The sequence below is a fragment of the Sinohyriopsis cumingii genome, chromosome 15 (assembly GCF_028554795.1).
Source record: "Sinohyriopsis cumingii isolate HCF-2022 chromosome 15, ASM2855479v2, whole genome shotgun sequence".
NCBI classification, from domain to species: Eukaryota; Metazoa; Mollusca; class Bivalvia; order Unionida; family Unionidae; genus Sinohyriopsis; species Sinohyriopsis cumingii.
The window spans coordinates 27,767,172-27,790,231 of NC_142975.1; the positions used below are offsets into that span (position 1 = coordinate 27,767,172).

Genomic DNA, 23,060 nt, shown 5'->3' on the forward strand with positions numbered 1-23,060 from the left:
GCATAAAGCAAAATCCTTTTGAATCTGTTGGCATGGTATGTTGGCTTCAATGTTTGAAGTTTGTTGACATGGATTATACTATATGTAATCAAGATCTGGAAAGGATTAAAGAGATTAATTGATCATGGTTGGATTACAAAAGTGCTTAATCAGCATAAAATAGGGTTGGTTTGGCTTCAGTGTCAAAATGTTGTTGAGATGTCTAAACATGCATTATCTCCCAGTACTAAAATGCCAAAGTCAAAATATCACATAAAATACAATGATAGATTGGCACTAGAATTTCATTGTTTGGAATCAAGTTCAAAAGGCAAGAATATGCATTCTGCCCTTCCTGTAAATCCGCTACAGTGGCAGGAATGATATTACGCATCATGTGCCTGGACACTGCCAATGTTGTAGCCAAACATGATCTCCTGTTTATGGTGGCTGATCATTTTCAGATCAAGTCACAATAATGTTTGTGGAAATTGCACAAATGTTCTCATAAAAAGGGCGATAATGGACTAAAATACTACAATGACAAATCACCATTCTGATTGCAAATCCTCCCTCACTTTAAGTCAAAACTCCTGACCAAATTTTGTAAATCTACTAATTTGTACTAAGCTAATTTCTCTGTTCTGTATGTATGAAAGTTAGTTACTTTATTGACTTAGGTACCTGATTGACAAATATCAGTGTAGTGAATTTAGAAACCGTCTATTATTCATAAGATTTCTTAATCAAACTGTGTTCATTTGTGAGGGGTAAATTTTACATATTTTGTACTAATATACTGGCCTCAAAGGTGGCCATCCAAGATTGGTACTTCTGAACACAAACTTGTCAGTGCCAAGAGACTCAGGTTTAAAAAGTGGTCTGCTAGTCCAGGGGCCATTCAAGAGTGAGGCCTCTATACTATGTCAGACTCATGAAGTCACAATGACTTGACTCTTTCTGACAGTTGATTATCAACTTTATTACCACAAATTTTCATGTTAAACCAATCATAAAGTAATCACAATTTTGTTAGAACTGAAGCATCCATGTATGTTAATTTTTAGTGATAGCCATGTATGCTGTGTTGATTTTGAGGCAGATTAGTGCTAATCTAATGAATAAAAGTATAGTCTGTTTTCACATGAACTGGCTACTTTCATGTATGTATATCACCAAATATAGAGAACAAATTATGCTCTGAAATGATAATTTTAAGGTGAAATCATTTTTATTGATGAAAACAGCCCATTGCTATTACAAATATATTTGTCTGCTTGTTTTCCACAGTTCTCTTTGGCTATTTGCAAATTTAGAAATTTCGAAACAGACTAAATTAATTACATTCCACAAAATTTAATCCACTGGTAGCTCATTTATTTATTAACTAATTTTACTGAACATATGAGAAAAGACTAATTTATATGAATCAAATATGAAGTGTCGATTCCAGAAAGTTCTAAATTCCAGCATTCCAGCTTTGAAAACTAAATAAGAGACTGCAGTATGCCGATGTATTGATACATTTATTTATTTGCATATGAGAACAAAACAGCAATGTGAAGTCGATAAAATTAATGATACATAAATAACATTATCGCAAAGAAAAAAATGGAAAAATTCAATATCACGGAAAATATATGAATGTAATAACTGTACATAACTTACTACAACACATAAGACCCATGAATATCCCTAAATTTAATGAGACATTCATTAATTGTGTTGTATACAAAGAGGAGAATAAACTATTATGTCTTTTAAATTTGTTATCCTATCTTTTCACAATAATAATTGTTAACAGAAAATTCAAACTCTTGATCTTCAAAGCTGTATATCAGTTCAGTCCAAGAAAGTCCACCTCAGGTCAAAGTCATGGTCCCTTAAGTAAATTGTATCACATGATTTAGTACTGTCTACCTATGAAGGCTGCAACACACTTCTTCTAATTTGGTGATTATTTAATAATTAACAAATATTTGAGAAATATCTTCTAGCTAATAATTTTTATTTAGCTTATTACATTGAAGAGATCAAGTAAGTGTGGTGTAGTTTTAAATTTGTATACAAATAAAGAGGCATATCACTGGGAAAAATGCATACATTTTTATTCATCCATTCTAGTATCCCTTGTTCAGTATTTAGTCACTTCATGTTATTCAGATTTGAAAAATTAAAGAGAAATATATTTTCTCATCCAGTTTATATGTTGTTTATTCATATAAAACTCATCTCAGTTTGAAAATTATTCTCTCAAATATCATCATTTTTTATCTTTCTTATTTTTGGAGGCCTTGGATTGTGCCAAATCATAGCGGAATCCTTCTTTTTTTGCAGCAGATTCACGTTTACGAACTGTTTTCATTACTTTCTGTTGGAGTTCATTCCGTGTCATAGGTCTTGCTTCATCATCGCTTGCTTCACTTGCTTCACTCTCATATTCATCACTGAAATGGACCAAAAATTGTTAGTCTAAACAAATCACAAAATGAAAGTAGGTATGCTGTAAGCAGGTTTGTGGGAGGCCGATGCTATGTGATAACTGGAATAAGTATGTATTATAGAAAGGTTTATGCTCAAAAATTTAATTAAAAATGGCACTGAAGCAGTAGACAAAACATAAACGTGGTGTAAATGATGTGCAATGAAGTTCACCAAATTTGGCCTTTGCTCTGGAAAAAAAATGCCATGTTTAACATCATGCCTTATTGACTAATGCTGCAGCCTGGTGGAACTTTAAGTCTGAACTTCTCCTAGCTTTGGCCAAATGTACATTAATATGAAATATAATTTGTGATGTCTTTTCAGAAAAGCTGCTCTGACCTGTAGTAATCTAATGTAGAGTTTCTTAAAATAAGTGTATAAATGATTAAAAATCAAATCTGTGAAGTTGTTTGAACTATAGAGGTCACTCATACTAGCACCATTCAGGAATAACAGCTGTCAGTCAAAACAGCACTGTTCAGGAATGACAGTGGTCAGTCACAACAGCACTGTTCTGGAATGACAGTCACTCACAATAGCACCATTTTCAATTTCACTTTTGACTTTTCAGGAACAGAAGTGAATAAAATACATTTCAATTACTAAAAAAGGACTATAGCTAATCAAAATATAAAAAGCTCATAAAAACATGGGGATAAAAGCTGACACTTACCCCACTGTGGGAGGGATGACAGGGAACTGTTGTTGTGGTGGTGCTGGTCCTTCTCCAAGAAGGGATGGTCCCTTCTGTTCATACCTGTCTAGATCCTGAACAATGGAAAAGAAGGAAAATGAGATAGTAAATGACTGGATAATTTTACATGTGTTCCTGAAATGAGTTTAATAATAATATGTGCCATGAAATTCCTGCAACAACTGGTATATTAAATATCATTTAATGAGTTTCATAAACTTCATATCAACAATGGCTGACATATCAGAATCAATAAATAATATATTAATTTCAACACTGGCCAACACATCTTAATCAATAAGTGATATGTTCATTTCAACAGTGGTTGACACATCACTAGTCAATCAATTTTGATATAAAAAAACAAGTACAATTATTACTTTCTGGCACACTCACTCCCATTTTTTAAAAATCTCCTTATGTTCTGCATTTACACTAAAAATGCCAGAAATATATAGTTTCCAAAAGATGTTAAATATGTATAGTAGTTTTAATTCTGCTGACCAAGCAAAACGAGACAAATATTCATCAATATTTAATTTTGCAATATATTAACTAGAGTGGTACTTGATTGAGATAAATGTTCTAGGGCTGTTTACTTTTAAAACAAGAATGTCATTTTAATTTTAATTTAAGAACAATATTATCAAGCGATATTGCTTGGAATATGAAAAATAAAAGTGTAATTAATAATTTGTAAAATCTCATTATTTCTCACCTTGGAAGTAACATATGAATGTATTGCAAGTAGTTCATTAGTTCTCTGCTCTATAATTCCCAGGTACTGTATCATGTTACTATCTGTCACACCTGATGCTGCTCCCAACATGTCATCAATAGCTGACCTATCACAGTTAATCTTGTTGAAGAGTGATTCAATACCTGATTAATTCAAAACAAACAAATGATAAGAGAAATAATTTAAGTAATGTTATCATCATTAACAAGTAATTAAGCTTATCTTTTCTGTATATACCATTTTAAGTAAATATGACAGACAGTTTCAACCCTTTGTTAAATAAAACAGAAATAACCATTTCTATTTATGTTACAAAATTAACAAGGGGTAATTCAGGCTAAATAATTGTCCCAGTGCCTGTCAAATGTTTGGAGAAAACAAAGCTGACTTTGCTTTTTCTCAAACTGAGATCTCCCCTTTTTTTGCCAATGAATGGTTTTATATTCTGAGTTCTTTATCAACCTGTGTCATTTTCTTTTCAGTGAGTATCCACATACCAGGTAACATTACTCTAGCAAGCCATATATGTAAAACTGACCGTATTACTGAATTATAAAAAGTCTGAACATATGGGTTAATCTATGGTATAGATGGGCACATGGATGTGCAGACATATAGATCCCCCAGGGGCTGTGATGAGCTTTGGTCAAGGCAGGCATTACAAAAATTACATATAAAAATGTGACATATTTCTTTCATTAGGAGATTCATAAATTTTTTTATGAAATTTCCTTATTTAGGTATGTACTGACAGGAGCCATATAACCAAATTTTGGCACCAACAGAATGACTTACTCAGTCTGAGTGTAAAGCATTCTCCAGTCTATGACACTGGACAAGTCACACACCAATCATTGCAATTCTTAATATCACTCCCTATTCTACAACCATGAACAAGTTATATATCAATTATACCATATCCTAGTACCACTCAATGCATAGTTCAAATGTATAAAATTCTCTAATCTATGAACAAGGACAAGTCGAAACAAAACTTGAAACAACAATTTGCATCGGATGTACTTTGAGTTTTTGAATTTATGCAGTATTTCCATCTTTATCCATTAAGAGGTTAGTGTTAGGACTGGTAGGCCTGGTGTTAGGATAATGAGACTGGGTGGGACATCATGCTTCATGTCTGCAGCATGATGTTCCAGTGCTAGACATCACTTTGAGCTGCCACACTGCAGACATCGTAGCGATATGACCAGAAAATTGTTAAAGCTATGTTAAAAATCTAAATCGCACACACACACACCATCTTTATCCAGAACTGTTTGGAGGTTTTTTGTGGAGTGGTTGGGGTTGGTGGGGGATGATATCCAGGCATTCTGCTTTAAAGCTGAGTGATTTCCTACACATCTGAATGTAGATGTTTATGGTCCTAGATCTTGTACATCTATGGCAGTACCAATTTCACTGTCCTGCCAAAAATGCATAGCATTTAATCCATGCTCTCTAAGACATTACTGGTTAAGCTTGGTTTACAAGTAGTTTGGACCTCCTATCAACTTTATTAAAGTTCATTAAACAATATTACTTTGAACATGCTAAAGAAAAATAAAATAACACCTGTTTAAAAAAATGTCAACCATTACAAAAGGCATAATAAGAACTGAGGAATGAATTACTATCTTGGGAACAAACTCAATTTCTGAATAAGACTACCAAGTTACACCTACTCTGAATTGATGATGAATTTACATGTTCCAAGTTTATCAAAGTCATACCTGCTCTGAGCTGGTCAAGGATTTTGGAAATTTCTTTGTGTTTCTTGTCATATTCATCAGCTTCCTTGGAAGCCCTGGCCTGTTTATCCTCCAGATCTTTCAGGATTCGCTTCCTCTTGTCCTCCAACTCGATGCCTTGTAGCTTGAACTTCTCTATCTCATCCTTCTTCTGTAAAACAGATTGTGAGATAAAAGGGTCACTAGAATACAGCCAAACCTTGATGGTACACATCAAAATTGTTTAAATTATCTATCAACTGGTATCTCCTTTGACAATCATCCCAACTCATTTGCATTTCTTTCACTGAATTTAGATGACTAAAACTTTCTTAATGTTTTCCAAATCTAAAAAACATTAAATTAATTAAAATGCAAGCAACTGTGAAATAAATCTTAACTGAGTTGTTGCAAGAATATGAATATCATATATAATTTTTCTTTATGCTCAATCTTTATCTACCAATATATATAGTCTCCTTGTAGATATAAAAATTGGAATTATATTTACCTCTTGTATCTGTTCATTCAATGTCTCAATCTCATTGTTTTGTTCATTAACAAAGTTGAAGAGAGCAAAGTTACGATCCTCCACTTCTATGAATTTTGCCACTAGGAGGTCTAGATCTTCTTCTCCCGTCATTTCTTTGATCTTCTCAAAAGCAGCTTCGTATGTTTCGACGGAGTCTTCTTGACTCTCCTTCTTGCGATCAGTTTCTTGTGCTTCTGTTAAGAGAAAAAGATGAACTCTTATGAATGTACAGCACTTATATAACATGGTGGTTATCATCAACCATAAGTGACATATTGTATTATTTAATGAGTTTTACACACTTCTAGACATAGCAGATGTTTTGATTCAGTTTACATTATAGATGTATGAAATTTCTAATGTCTGATATTTTTAGGTGACCTGTTTCTGACAGGTGTTATGCCACATTTCAGCCAGTTGTCATGCCACATTTCTGCCAGATGTCAAGTTACATGATTAAGACCAGTCATGTGATATATTTCAATACAGCTGAGCCTGCACATGACTAAACTACAGAACCTCTGAAATTACACATCAACGTACTGAATCATCACAGTAAACCGAATATATCTTGTGTTTCCCAAAGTCAAACTACTTGTGCTTACAAAATATAATGGCTCTTGATTTAGTTTGCTTACTAGATAGCTTTGAACTTGACTCATATTTCTACCAATCTGCTCTCCAGATAATCTCTCTCTCTCTCTCTCTCTCTCTCTCTCTCTCTCTCTCTATATATATATATATATATATATATATATATATATCCGCTCCGGTTGCCTAGTGGTTAGAGTGTCCACCTCGGATGTGGGAGGTTGTGGGTACAAACCCCAGCCAAGTCCTACCAAAGATTTACAAAATTGGTACTAACAGCTGCATCGCTTGGCGTTCTGTATTAAGAGGTTAGCGTTAGGACTGGTCGGCCTGGTGTCAGGATAATGTGACTGTTTGGGACATCATGCTACATGTTTACGGCATGATGCCCCTGTGCTAGATATCACTATAAATTGTCACACTGCAGACGTCATAGAGATATGACTGAAAAATTGTTAAAGCTACGTTAAAAATCTAAATCACACACACACACACACACATGAATATATATATACCGTATTTTTGCGTATATTAGACGCATCTAATTATAAGACGCATCCAATTATAAGATGCACCCATATATAAGATGCGGGTTTTGACAATTTGTGTAAAAAAATATTTTAAATAAGACGCCCATGAATATAAGACGCACTCGGCCTCGCCATCTGCTGAACTGAGCAAACCCTATATTGACTGCAGATTACATAGCATTGATTTTTTAATAACTTATAAGGTTCTTACGGTATTGAGGGGCCCCAAGTGGCCGAGTGGTCTAGGATTTGGGCAACGTGGGTATATGAGAAAGCTTGCCAGTAGCTTCTCGTAGGTTGGTGGTTCTTCCCGGGGTTTTTCCGGATTATTCCTCCACCATTAATACTGGCCGCCATGCATAGATTATCGTGTGCTGAAAAATGGCGTTAATCCCCACAACAACAACAACAACAATAACAACTTACGGTATTGATCTGTATGTAATATTATTTTGTTAAGTACTATTACAGTATTGTTCCAATAAGGTTAGTAAAATCTTTTGAATAATTCTGTGTGTTGTTTAGTTTTGTTCAAATATGTACTGGTAAACATCCGTTTTCAAACCATGTGCATCAAAGTGGCTACTGGTATTCATAAACGCAAATATCTCCAATGTTTTGATCGCTCACCTGATTTAAACAAGGCTTCATTGACCATTTTGGCTGGAGTTCAAAGAATTGTTTGAGGCAGGGCTGCAACAGTTATCGTTTGATCTTATCTTTCCCTTAGCCGCTATGCATAGGCTTCAGCGGCTGGGGTTAGTATATACCGGTATATAGGGTATACATGGGATCAATCTCTTGTTATAAACAAATGAGTAATCAATCTCTTGAGCATTTATAAAATTTTCACGATGACTAAGTGAAAATTACATACGGCCGATTTTAAATTAGACGTCATCAAGTTTGCCAAGGAGCATGGCAACAGCTGCTGAAAGAGAATTAAGCACACCTTCATGCCAGCTGGTCGACAACGTCGTGCAACTTACATAGAGGTGTGTAATTGGGTTCTCCGGGCATGGGAGAAAGTGAAAACAACATCAATCATCAGTGGCTTCAGAAAGTGTGGGATAATTCCAGAACCAGCCGCTGATATCAGTTCTTCAGACAAAGACTAGGCTGCATCCGATACCACTGACGCCAATGAGGATCGATTAGCAGCAGCTATGGAGGTATTTGATGACGAGAGTGAATTCGATGAAAGTTTCTATGGATTTGAAGCAGAAACTGATGACGATGCAGATGAATAGATTGATTTTAAATCAAGACAAACAGTACTTTTAGTAAATGTTTATTAAAAAAGTTGTTGACTGAGTTTTCGTTTGTGTAAAAAAATAATTAGATAGGACGCCCACGAATATAAGACGCTCTTAGGGTGCGGGGTAAGTATAATTTTATATAAGACGCGTCTTATCAACATGAAAATATGATATATATATATATATATATATATATATAAATATATGCACACATACATACATGAATTTACAACCTATTAATTGGGGCCTCAGGTGGATGAGTGGTCTAAGGTGCTAACCTTTACAGATCACTGACATCTCAGCTCTGTCTGTGTGGGTTCGAGTCTTGGGCTCAGACAACATGGGTATGGGAGAAAGCTTTCCTTTAGCTTCCTGTTGGTTGGTTGTTCTTTCCGGGATTTCCCGGGTTCTTCTTCCACCAAATTACTAGCTGCCATGTACAGCCTATTATGTACTAAAAAGTGGCATTAAAACCAATAACTATAACAACAGCCTGTTAATTTGAATGAAAATAAATCACATGATTAGATTCTTCTCACAATTATTAAAAAATATAATAATAGAACAGATAAATGTAGATTAACAACAGTTTATTTTAACATGTATTAGCTTGTAATGCACTGATCAAATACTTGACCTATAAAGTCTTTAATGTCAATTAATTTCTTTTCAGCTTTTCAAGAGGCTACACTCATTGTTTGTAATATACAATAAATTTACAAAATGCATGGCCTGAAGAGAGCCTCTTAAATTCCAGAAGAGCTTTCTTAAAAATTATTAATATCTAGACATCATGCCTAAGTTAACAATTACCTCACTTTCAATTAAAGTCTTTCTTTGTTTATAAATAAACACCATATACATGTATAAGGTGAAAAAGCAGCAAATATTACAAGCTGTTCAAACAAATATTTGAGTTGTTACAGTGAAATCATTAAAAAATCTAGGCTTTTCATTCAACACATGGGAAGAATGATGTTTTTTTTCTTCTAAATTCACAAAAGTCTTGGGTTTTCTTTCTGAGTTCTTTACTAGTTTCAATATATATTAAAATATTTGGTAACTTTTAACAGACATTGTCTTTTTTCAGTTCTTGTCCTATTACATTGGTTTTCCTCTTATGAGTAACTTCAAAAGAGAGGCTACCCCCCCCCATTAATTTTAGACCAACTCATTCATCACCAATATAATACATATTTATAATTTTATCCCCATTTATTACAAAATATAATCTCTTTTATACAGCTACCATTGTTTCCTCATAATGGGTGGCTTCATAAAAAAGGGACCTAACACTAAAAAAGTAATAGATAGCAGTATCACCATTTCCTGTATAGTACAATGTATTCCAATGATCATATATATATATATATATATATATATAAACTGTCCACTGACAGGCTGTAACTAGGACAACAAATTTGTATTTCAATCCTGTTCCTACCTTTCCTTGATCTCCAGGCCACCAACTGTGGATCCTCTTGTCTCTCCTGTCCCTTGATTCCCATGAATTCTCTCAGGTTGCGATCATGGTCAATAATTCGTAACAGCTCCTTCATTTCAGCATTATGTTGTTGAAGATCCTTGTCTGCCTTTTCCTTCAAGATGATCATCTTCTGCTGGGCATCATCACTGAAAATAGATCAATGACACATCATAAATGATTACTCTGATTTTATTTTAAAAAAGTCTTCAGTGGCTGGGGTTCTCAATGAATCTAAACTGATGATTAGTGTATTAACTTCATTAAAGTATGAATATATATAATATTCTCTTACTACATTGTAAAAAACTGTGTGAGAACTTTAACAGTTTTCAATGGCATGATTTGAAATTTTCCCTGTACATACAACTTTCATGAGAACTAAAGCATGTTGTGCAGTTAATTTAGATGATGAAGAATCTGTTGTATTCTGTGATTGTATTATCATTTTTGAAGGCTCTGCAAGTTTTATTATTTTGGGACAGCTTACCGAGCATCATAAGCCTGTGTGGACTCCTCGATCAGTTGACCTTTCTGTCGTCTCAGTGACTGAAGCTCTTTGTCCAATTTCTTGTAAAGCTGATCAAAGCGATTTCTCTCCACTCGCAAGCTTTCTATTTCATCTCTCAGCTTCGCATTTTCTGTCAGGATGGTATTAAACCTTTTCTTGCACTGTGAAAAATAAACAATTTAGTTACAGTATAAACTACAGAGTTGTATCAACACAAGCAATACCTAACAGCTTTAGTCATGTTTGGTGGTCAGTGTTATCTCAATATAACCTAACAGAACATATCATCGTGAATATGTAACTTGCTGAGTGTGTGTTACTTAAATACAGTTTAACAGAATATGTGTGTTACTTCAATAAAATCTTACAGAACATGTCTTTGCATATGAGTGTGTGTGTTACTTCAATAAAATCTTACAGAACATGTCAGTGTGTATAAGTGTGTGTCTTACTTCAATAAATTCTTACAGAACATGTCAGTGTGCATGAGGGTGTGTTACTTCAATAAAATCTTAAAGAACATGTCAGTGTGTATGAGTGTGTGTCTTACTTCAATAAAATCTTACAGAACATGTCAGTGTGCATGAGGGTGTGTTACTTCAATAAAATCTTACAGAACATGTCAATGTCAATATATGCAATATTTGGTAGATGTAGAAGAAAACTGCATTTAGAAGATTAACTAAACAACAATGTTCCAAGTGTCCAGTCTTTCTGGCAATTCAAGCTAGTTTTTTTATTGTCTTGCACCTTATGAACTTAATGTGTACCATAACATTAATAATATATAGAGACCAATATACATGATAACTCTAATGGACCGGTCAAAATTGCCCATTCAGTGAACTACCAATAAAAGATGAAGGATGGAAGGAGGGTAATGTTTGCCAAGAGAAAGCTGAACAAGTGTTTAAAATATATCCTATGATAAATCCATGTGGCTGCCTTGTAAATTTGTTAAACAATGGGACATGGGCTTATCAATGGTGAAAGTTTTCTCAAATTAAAAACTGACCCAAATTCCAAAAGTGTGAAAGGTCATAAGAATGGGCTTATCATGGGAGAATTAAGGTCAATACTTGGTCAAGTCTGTTTTCCTGGACACGAATAGTTTTCTGCATTTGCACTGTGTGCTGGGAAGACATGTGGACTCCCCCCATATTCTTGTGCTGCTGTTTGATCTTCCTCTCCCAGTCCCGAATCCTGGCATCAAGTTCCATGGACTTTCTCTTCTCTTCCTCAATTTCTTGTTCATAGTCCTCTAAAGGATACAAAAATATCAAGTTTTACAATCACTGACCTTATTTACCATGTCTATAGCCCACTGAAACAATCAAACGTTCAGTTTTTGGCAAATGGCAGTGTTACATCTCTGGTCACATAATTAATCAAACTATCAGTCTACAATGCTCGAAATCATAAATATTGCAAGCAATTGAGGATTCTTACAATAATAAATCTTCAAATCCTCTTTGCAATATATTTCGATGAAAATTAGAACTATTTTACACCCAATACACAATGAACTCTTTCATTCTATTGTAGAAAAGGAGTTTCACACCCCATCGCCATTCGAGGGTAAGGAAAAAATATTGCCTTTTACAGCCAAATGTTACTAAATATTCTTGAACATTTCTGTATATACCGACAAAATTATGACACATAGATCTGCACTACACAACTGACATTGCTCTTTATTTATATTATCATCTAACCTTTTGATTTACATTGCTCTTTATTTACATTATCATCTAACCTTTTGATTTACATTGCTCTTTATTTACATTATCATCTAACCTTTTGATTCAGCCAGAGTCATCAGATTATCAGTGTGTTCCTCATCCATCACCTGATTGGTACGACTTTCAGCCAGCCTCAGTTCCTTCAGAAGCTCTTGTTTTTCTCCCTCCAACTGACCTACCTCAGACCTTCAACACCCAACAGTCTTATATTAGTGCAATCAAGGATATTCTTTACTATTAATGATAAGGTTTTCTGTATTTGTATGGTTCAGTCTTAGGTATAGGACTTTCTCAAAACATTTATTCATACCTTTCTGTTAAATGCAGAAGTCCCAACATTACAATATAGTCCCATATATCACCTGCTAAAGAATTGTCTTTCAAGCAAAAAGCCAGACATATACTGATAAAAGCATTTCTTTCAAATCTAAAAGGTTGACACAATTCACTAAAACCAAATGATACTTGATTTATTTGAAACAAACAATTCATTTTACTAGTATACAAAGTTAAAATTTGAAAGGCACTTACAGTATTGTTAATTAAATCCTAAAATATCCTAAATGTTCTATCACAAGTCCAAAAGTATTTAATTTTCCGAATGAATTCTAATAATCTTGAATACACTAATGTGCCAATATTCTTGAATGTGCTGACATACAAATAGTCTTGATGTATCACATTATATAATCTAAAATGTCTTTGAATGAGTCCTGAATAATCCCAAAATAGTATTTTAGTCCAAAAAGTAAATGATCACTTTTTAATTCCAACAAGTAATTTAAATAAATAATTCCTCTCAAATTGTAAATGAACACAACTAAAACTGATTCATCAGACTCATCTTAAGATTGGAATGAAGACCTTGTTTACAACCTCTACTGAAATACAAACTCTCACCTGACCCATGATGCAACCAAATGCCCTGGATGTGGATTGTTTCTAGTGGAAAAATTCCAAAATATTTTCAACAACTTTGCTTCCAAGACATTGTAAAGTAATAACCAAGGCTAGTTCTTGAACTCAAATTCAAGTAACCATCTTTTAAAGTAACAACAGTCAGCATACCAAAACTCTACCCTCAATCGTAGACAATGTTGTTGTTGTTGTTGTTTCCTCAGTAAGTCTTCCCAAAAATCTTACTAACCACTCCAAATCAACTTCCAACCATACAAGGCACTGAATCAGCTAATTTGTATAAAATAGCCATGCGATTCACAGTGAAACTGATTTTAGAATGCGGAATTCAGTAGCTCATCTGTTAGTGCACTGGACTTGTAATTAAAGAGTAGCTGGTTTGTTACCAAACATGTCATTCCGAGTTGTCTGCCTCAGTGTGTCCTTGGGAAAGGCACTTAGCTTTTATTTCCTTGGCATCATACAGCCAACGATGTGTAAAAAGTAAAACCAACAAAAGAAGCAAATCATCTATTTAAAATGATTACTGCATTTTAAAAGTTAATGTGATTCTGTTTTTACTGTTTATTTTACTAATTTTTAGTAGCGTATCATTGTTATTACAACCTGGGCATATTCACAAGGAAATATTTTTACTGCTGATTTTAGTAGTGTATCACTGTTATTACAACCTGGGCATATTCACAGGGAAATATTTTTACTGTTGATTTTAGTAGTGTATCATTGTTATTACAACCTGGGCATATTCACAAGGAAATATTTTTACTGTTGATTTTAGTAGTGTATCATTGTTATTATAACCTGGGCATATTCACAAGGAAATATTTTTACCATGACTGTCATATTTAATTGCTTATCTCTATTCAAGTTTTACCCATTTCTACCCATGGCAAATTAAGAGTTTTTTTAACAGTAATTTTTCTTTTTTTCTTAACATTTTTTTACCTGTACTACTTATTTTTTTTTATTTGTAGATAGTGGTAATAATATGAAATGAAAATAAAATCACTGTCCTGCAACTTTTTGTTCTATCTCAAAATGCTTGCACTTAGAGTGAAATTAGTCACAATGATTGCCAGTAATTAGTTTCTTAGTTCCAAAACTGTACATTTAAGTGACGGGTTCTTTGTATCAAATAATTCACAACCTAAATGTAACAAAATTTGCTCACAAGTCAAGAAGGTTCTTTCTTATCATCAAATAAAAATTACAAATATAAAATTAATAACAGCTGTAGAAATGCTAATTTAAGTTTTCTTTGGGTGATTTTCCTGATAAACCTGTGATTTCTATGTTATATACATGTTGCTCTCCTATTTTTTTCCTATGAATTACATATATGAAAGTATAATTGACAGAAGGAAATTCAAAATAAGTACATCAAATCACATAACACATGAGCTTTTTGACAATAGGTCACCTGGTTGTCAGAATACATAGAAGAATAGGAGAATATATCAAGAGGATTTTATTTACATGCTGTAATGAAAGAACTTAAAGGAGACCAGAAACCAATGGAAATATAGAATAATAATAAAAGTACTATAGCAGAAAACCTTATTCTGAAGTATCATCTGCGACTGTAATGCCAATATTTAAATATTGGCCTATCTTCTAGGAGCTGAATTTCCGTTGACCTCGTATGCAAAATTTCCGCGCCTATTCGGTTACTTTCGGGATGTGACGTCATAGTAGCGACTCCAGCAGCCCAAGTGTGAGTTGCCAGAGTAAAAGTCAATACCGTTTTGCGTTGCTTACGGGTGTAATAGAACATTAAGAAAAGCCTGTGGACATATTTTTTTTTTTTCCGAAAGAAAAAGGCATCATGAAAGAATGGGTACATTATTACAAACGAGTCGATTTCAAAGCAACACCATACAGCACTATGTGCTCGTTACATTTCTCAAAGGAATGTTACGAGAGGGATCATGAAAAAATAGCAGCTCAAAGATACGCAAATGCTACGCCTAGACTAAAAGTTGGCGCTGTTCCGGACATACCTTTGGACATTTTAAATCCTGGGAAAAGAGTTAAACGTGTGAGTTACGAAAATAGACAGAAGGACGAGTAAGTGACCACAAAATGCAACAATCAATCCACATATCTTTTATCTAAAACAGCAGTGCTAAAAACAAATCAGATAGCCCTACACCCTGGGCCCCTTCTGGTTTTAGTTCCGGCCCATCCTGTATTCAAAGTGAGGTGCCCGTCAGGCTTGTCGAAACAAAAATTGTTTGCCTGAGGAAACTTTGATCGCGCTGGTGAAATGAGTAAATTTATTTTCAAGATGTTGACATACATGCCTTAACACGGCACAATCTAAATCAAATCACCACTGTCGTAGGTGAAATTTAGATTTAATTTTAATCAAATGGAAGCTTTGCTAAAAATTAGATTCTAAACCTGTCGTGTTTCGAGAAAACACAATTTTCAGTAATCTTATAAAAATTAAATTTAAAAAAAAAATGCATTGTATACATGTAGTATGCATAAACGGTAATCTGTATTAATTGGAACTGATATAAAACTATTCCTTGGGCAGTTTAAAAAGGAGCGATTTAAAAAAAAGGTCAAAGTTTCACATTAACTGTCTGACAATAGAACGGGGGAGGGACTATTGACCCCCCCCCACCTTGCCCCAATGTGCGACCGCCCATTTGACGTGCCTTTTCTCCCTGTGATACGCCTTATTATTCCCCCATGGCAAGCCCCTTTTGCATATTCTGGTCAGTTCTGGCTAAATTGCAAAATAGCTGAAGTTTTGATTTAAGTACGCAAACAATAAAGCCGGTGTGACTAATGAACAGAATCTTTATCCTTACATTGATCATGTGAAAAGGACTGCCCTTCGGACATACTTCAAAGAAACCATGTTCGACAGTGTGTGTATGTGTAAGCACCAGCAATTGATTACCAAATAAACGATGCCTATTTTGTTGTTACTTACGATGCCATGGACTTAATTTTAACAGTTCAAATCTGCAGTCACAAGTTACCGTACATGTGGCAACTGTTTTTCTCACGTTTTATGCCCCACCTTATTTTCTTAGGTTTAAGTCTTAATGCATTTAACACTGTTTGCTGATTAAAATATTTATTCAGAATTAGTTCTTTAGGGCCACATATACTGCATGGTATATTTTGTTTTATTCCTTGTAATTTAATCATGGTAATTAAACTTTTCATATATGGTAGAGGAATGTCAGGTGTTAACTGGCAGAGTTTCTTTGGCGGAAATGGAGATGCGATTTTGTTTGCAGAGAAAATTTCAACGTGATCATTCATTTAAGCTAATTGGTGACAATTTTATTCTTTTAATTATTTTTTTTTACTATAGTACTGTTGTAGTTGTTTAAAAAATCTGAAATTTACTCGAATATTGTTTAATCTTCACGTTCTATTTACTGAAGAAGAAAAAAAGAAGAAAAAAAACTGTTGTATGATATTAATTATTTCGTCCAGTGCCGGGTTTAGACGTGTGCGCGTGTGATTTGAATTTTTAACGTAGCTTTAACAATTTTTCAGTCATATCGCTACGATGTCAGCAGTGTGGCAGTTTAGACTGTGGATTGCATACGTTATATTTAAAAATGGTTTGGGGTTGGGTTTTTTCTTCTGACAAATGAAAATTGACAGACATAATGTAATAATCGGGACTTCGCTGCACAAAATTGAGAGATATTACGAGATCGGGATGTAGATGAGGAAATACCCCCAAAATCGGGAGGTTTTTCTCCTGGCTTGAGAGTTGACAGGTATGAACTGTCCGGGCTTGTGAAATTTCATTCAGGACTTTAGTTTATTTCAGTCACCAGCCCGGGGCCTGTGCCTAACAAATTTCTTTTAGTACTTACCAGTACAGTACATAAACTATTATATTAGACTGCAGATTCAACTTTTGAATGTGCAACCGAATGTGGTCTCCTGTCTGCCTCGCTCGCCAATGTTTATGTTTGTATTCGAGGACTCGCTAGTATAGCGTCACGGTACCACGTGATCTGTCGTCTCATTACAACTCGGAAAAACTTGGCAATTTATGGAATCGTGGTATCTTCCACGCAATATAATCACTACCCGCTTAAGATATTTAATTTATAAACATCGCAGTCGAATTAAAATCTGTAGAGAATTACATACGTAAAAGGAAAATTTTGATTTCTAGTCTCCTTTAAGTCTGAAATATAATGAATGGAGTTAAGTTCAGAAAAGGTGAAGGTAGATATATATGCATCTTGAAACCAAGTCCAAGTCCAACTGCAAACAGTACAGACCCAGATTTGGGTCTATGCAGTTTGTTAGGTGCAGTTAGTGGAACAAGAGACGAGACCCTAATCTGCTGGTGCATTATGTGATGGCAGATTAGGGTCTATGTTGTAAGCAGATAGACTCTACTTATAAGCAAGTATATACGCTAATATTCATAAGGTTAGCACAGTTCACTCACTTCTGTTTCCTTATTATGTTCTGGGACTCCTCTGTGTATGCTGCTCTGTCCCCCTCCATGATGCGATATTGCCGCTGGAGCTTCTGAAGTTCCTGCTCTGCAATCCCCTCCATATCCACATCGCTCGTATCTGAACGGGCAGACCTTGGTCTTGGCATTTTGAAAACTTATCCCTGTGAAATGCAGATCATAAGTAAGTCAATCTTATAGTAAAATAATTTCTATCAGTTCTCAGTAAATTATGAATTATGATATTCTGAAGGACTTAAAACTTGGTTGTAAAATAAAATAATAATTTCACAATATATAAACATTTATAATCTTCAAAGGTATAGGTATTTATACATGTGCATCATATTCCATACAAATGATTGTCATTTACATTTTTCCATATTCGATATATATATATATATATATATATATATATATGTCTGTGTATGTATCTTGTTGCATTCTATTTGCATGGTTGTCATGGATGTATTTTGCTGTATTCCAATGTACATGGAGCTGTATACATACATTTGAGATAAAGCACATAGACTATGAAAACAGAAAGTTTTGGAATTTTTTTTTCTTTTAGTTTTCTGTCATTTCTTAGCAATGGAAGAAAAAAGGATAAACCGTGAAAGGTCCTATTTAATTTGGTTCTTGAATTATTGTCCAATTGCCCAAAATAGCATGGAATAGAAAGAATACACAGGTTGCATGAAGGTATTAATTAAAGTTTTGATAAACAATAAAATAAAATAATAAAACTAGAGGAATAGTGAGAAATTTGTTCACATAAATATAACCCTATGTCTCTTGCATTATACATCTACCCAGTGATAAAGATGAGCGCATAGTTAAAACAAGGTCACAATGCTGGGCAAAGACATATAAACATAATGACTGGTCAACATGCGTTATCTGATGATGATGATCATAACAAAAACAGAAGTTTTACAGCAATCCACTAACACCTGCAAGAGAAGATGCATTCACAAAATTCTTTCACACACTGCATCCAGATGTAAGACAAAGAGGGTCATAACTCTTACAAACTTATTATGTATATTTAATTTGTATTATTTGTTGGCTTTTCTAAATATTATATGTTATATATATCTGTATTTTGTACCTGATATCCACAATCATGTTCATGGTGTAACTGACCAGTGTCATTTATTTTGTAAACAACAGAATACATTGTTAAAATTTTCTTTATGGTTGTGGATTAAATATTTAGATCATTATTAATGGTAAACATGTTTATCTGAATTTGAGTTAAAATATTGTCCTGATTCTGACCTTAGAAACTTCTAGAATGGAAAATTCAATTAAGTTCACAGAGTATTTTTATAAAATGGTATTTGCAACATAGGTCAAGCAGAGGGGTGTATAATCTTGTTCACGTACAAATTATTCTTGCGTCAACATCAATCTTATTGTTGTGTTGAATTTTTAATTTGGGTGGAGTTATTTATTCAAATTATTATATACTGGAAATACAAAGTGCTCATCAATAATATCCTTGGACTAAAACATTAATTTTGGAATTATAGTGAATTCATACGATGGCATTTTTAGACTATACTGTGATATATCAAAAGACTAATGACACATCAACACATTCAATATAGGAACTTATTTGGAATACCAATGGAATTCAATTGGAACTTATATATGGACTTGCATTAAAACTTTTTGGACTATTTCGGGATTAAAGTCACAATACTGTATGTTCTTTTTAATTTTTCACTTTGTATTCTAGGGAAATAAATTATAAAACTTGTTGGTTTTCACTCTTTTCTGTTACTAATAGTTTAAGACCATAGAGTCATAACAAAAATCATGGGTGCAAATACATTTGCCAACTAATGCATTACAACCATAACATATACCAAAAATTATTTGTTTCATAATCAATAAAAAAATGCATTACTAGTAGTTTTCATGAGATTGCCTCATACTGCATTCAGCTGTAGGGCAGTAACACAAAGAAAATGTAATTCAAAGGTAATATTTACAAAAAGATAAAAAGATTCTAATAAATAATTAGTCTAAGAGGCAAACAATGAATTTATATTCTGTCACAACTTGTTATATCCCTTTCAGTGCTTTTATACTTTTAAAATAATGTCAAGTTCTCAATAAACTAATGTAGAAATCCAAATTAAGTCCAACACTGAAGAAGTTGATATGTCTGTGGTGGCCTGTATTGTTTTGCTGTACAATAGTCTCTTGTTGAAACAAAGTAATAGAATTCCAGGTTTGAATTCACTATAAATCCCAGTAAAGTCTCTGTGTAAGAAAGAATATTATTTTTTATGAGCACTTCGTATTTCGAAAGAGAATAATCACTGACTTAAACAATTAAAGGAAATAAATTCCTGCCAAATGAAAACAGAAAACAACAATAATATGAATTGATTCTGCTAGATCTTAAGCACGAATGAATAATCTTTACAGTGATAATATTATACAGTCCTTACTTGACCTCAGGTCACAATTAATTTTTTTTTTTAAAAACCCATTACCTAATGAAAAATAACCTAGAAAGTTCTAAATGTTTACAAATTAAAATGTTAGTTCTTATTAGAACGTTTGTTACTAAAATTATAATATATAACTTGGACAATGTCAAGTACACCAGGTTATTTGAAGGGGAATCACAATAACCTAGACAAAGACTCTAAATAAACATATTTACTTTTATTAAAAATGATCCTGATATTAAACCCATACACATTGAGAATATTTGAGCTATGTATTAGTTGTTTAATGAATAAAATTTAAAAAAAACAACAATAATTAATTTGGGTCAAGTAGAAAATATACTTGATTTTGCACAAGGTTAAGTCTAACATACATTGTTACATTAGAACAGTAGCATATAATGAAACAAAAAGATATTTAAAAAATCCTAACAAACAAACCATGCAAATTATATATATATATATATATATATATATATATATATGCAGACTCCAGAGTTTGAAATTATTACCTCTCTCTCTCTCATGCAATTTTCATACTCAACTCTGTTTTCCTTTCCTATACATATTTTATTCATTTCGGTAACGAATAATACTTCAGCTTAACATGATTTCAGCAATTATTTTAAGCCAACTGAAATGTAGGCCAACAAAACTTGAAAACAGATCCATTTGCTTGTGTGTGAATGTGAATTTATTAGGAAAAATACATCAAAGTAAGTAAAGTCTGACAAATACATCATAACTTTAATTTGTAGAAAAGCGCGAATACTGGCTGCAAGTGTGCGAGATATTCCTGAAAATTTGACTTTCATTGCGATGTAAGTTGACATCAAAACATACTATACTACACCATTGTTTAGGCAGTAAGACCTCAACGCCCAAAACATAAATATAAAAAAAAAGGTCTTACATTGTACATTGTATATATGCAGATTTTGTTTCAAACATTCTTGTTCCAGCCGCGTCTTAAAATGTAACTGTCCATCCAAATACTTTTAAAGTGGGATGTGACAGCTTATTTCCAGCAACAAAATGATGCTGTGTAGGATGTTTCCTTGAGTTGGCTGAAATAGTGGAAAGTTTCTTTAACAAAAAGAAGCTAATCACTTTCAAATACAATAATGTGGTTTTCTTTGCTTCATTCAAGAAACCTACCCCAACTTCAACTCAGACTTTGGCAATTTTTGACTACCTTTACATTTCTATGAAATGTATTTTAACAGAACTCTAAAATATGTCCACTTGCTTGTGTCAGGATTTGATTCCATCTGGAAAAAAGACACCGAATTAAGTACAGTCCGACTAAAGCAATTGGTGCCAAAGTGTCAATATGGTCTACCAAGTGTGTGAGATATTCTTGAAAATTTAGCCTCAAGTTTCCCCGGTCAGTTGACCGAGAAACGCGCTACACACCGCTTGTGCTGAAAAGTAAGACCTAGCATATAAATATAACTGGATGGACGGAAGTTCCGTAAGATATATAGGGACTGATTTATTGAACTCCGTCTTCTGTACATTTATAATAAATATTGCATGGGTAAATATTCATCTGATGAAAAGAATTTGCTAAAAATGATACAAAATGTCTTCGATATACCGAAAGCTAACAACAAGAACAACAAAAATATAACACTCCCGTCAACATGTTCTGTTCTTTCGTCTGTCACTCAGAAAACTAAATAATTTCCACTAAAAGCAACGCCCAAGCACTCAATAATCAATTGTGGAATTAAATGCAATGCTTCAAATATGGTTAAGTGCACAATCTTACCGCCTGGCTTGTATATAAGTGTGTTCAGAAAAAGGGAAACGAAATTTTAATATCGTCCTCAGTTCATAGCACCTGCAAGATGGCAACCAATTTACCTGTTGCCAATGGTAACGGAGTCCAAAAGAGGCTGTTAAGGGAGGTAACTCCATAAGTATACACGAGTTACCCGTCTTAGGTTTATAGCCCAACAAGGGATACGTGGATTTATGAAGATAAAAGACGAAGCGAATTATTTAGAAAAGTCCATTTCTTTAACCTTAATGAATTTATTCAGAGACATTTGCGGAGTTGTTATATAACTTTACTAAGCTGACATGGCCCGTTTTCAAAATAACAAGATCATTCAGAGACAAAAAATATACATTTATGATGTTATATTGGTTGTTGTTAATTTGGTGAAAGTATGAATTAAAAGTTTAAATTTGTTAAGAATAATACGTTTCACTTTGGGGTCAAAATTACGGCTCTCATGATTGACATAGATGACGTGACAAGTAACTATAGGGCAAGAAAAATATATGGGAACTCTGAAGTGCCGGAGGCTAATAATAATAATAATAATGATGATGACTTTGTATAGCGCCTAATCTTTAGAAGCTCTAAGCGCTTTACCACATTAGACAACACCTATAAGATAAAAAAAAACATATAATGATATGATTACAAAAACAAATACAATGAAATTAGAAAATATAAAAAAAAAACAAACAAAAAAAAAACAAAAACATGCTGAGAATATTTTAGGTAGGAAACATTTTTAGGTCTTTAAGTTTGTTCTTGCAGTCGAAATAAGTGAGTTTTGAGAGCACTCTTGAATGGGATCACTGTGTCTTTGTGTCTACGTTCAGTTCAATGTATTCATAGTGGGAATAATGAGTATACGATTGTCAGAAGAGGAGAGTAGGTATCTTGCTGATGTGTACACATAGGTGAGGTCGGATAGGTATGTTGGACTAGAGTCCGACAGTGAAACGTAGCACAGAGAACAAATTTTGTGTTTGATTCTGGATCGAATCGATAGCTAGTGTAGGGTACAGAGCAGCGGGAAGGTGTGCTCTGATCGTGGTACTCTAAGTATGATCCGAGCAGCTGTGTTTTGAACTTTTTGACGTTTCTGGAGCAGATATTGAGATGAACCAGACAGAATTGAGTTACAATAGTCCAGTCCTGAAAGTA

The 23,060-nt window shown here is 33.7% G+C and overlaps 1 protein-coding gene across 1 annotated transcript; it reads right to left on the reverse strand.

Moving 5' to 3' along the window:
- Positions 1–1,486: 1,486 nt before the first annotated feature.
- Positions 1,487–21,989, reverse strand: LOC149781458 (coiled-coil domain-containing protein 63-like). Its single transcript, XM_089935546.1, has 11 exons — positions 21,885–21,989; positions 17,634–17,806; positions 12,327–12,457; positions 11,609–11,790; positions 10,509–10,690; positions 9,980–10,167; positions 6,135–6,349; positions 5,627–5,795; positions 3,876–4,039; positions 3,137–3,231; positions 1,487–2,426 (listed from the first exon to the last, which is right to left on the reverse strand). The coding sequence occupies exons 2-11, from the start codon at positions 17,789–17,791 to the stop codon at positions 2,243–2,245; spliced, it is 1,668 nt and encodes a 555-aa protein (XP_089791672.1). The 5' UTR covers positions 17,792–17,806; positions 21,885–21,989; the 3' UTR covers positions 1,487–2,242.
- Positions 21,990–23,060: the final 1,071 nt, after the last annotated feature.

Coding starts and splice junctions, on each gene's coding strand:
- LOC149781458 (XM_089935546.1), bottom strand. CDS start 17,791: ATGCCAAGACCAAGGTCTGCCCGTTCAGATACGAGCGATGTGGATATG. Junction 10,691..11,608: donor AGGAAAACAGACTTGACCAA/GTATTGACCTTA, acceptor TATTTTTCACAG/TGCAAGAAAAGGTTTAATAC. Junction 5,796..6,134: donor TGAATGAACAGATACAAGAG/GTAAATATAATT, acceptor TCTGTTTTACAG/AAGAAGGATGAGATAGAGAA.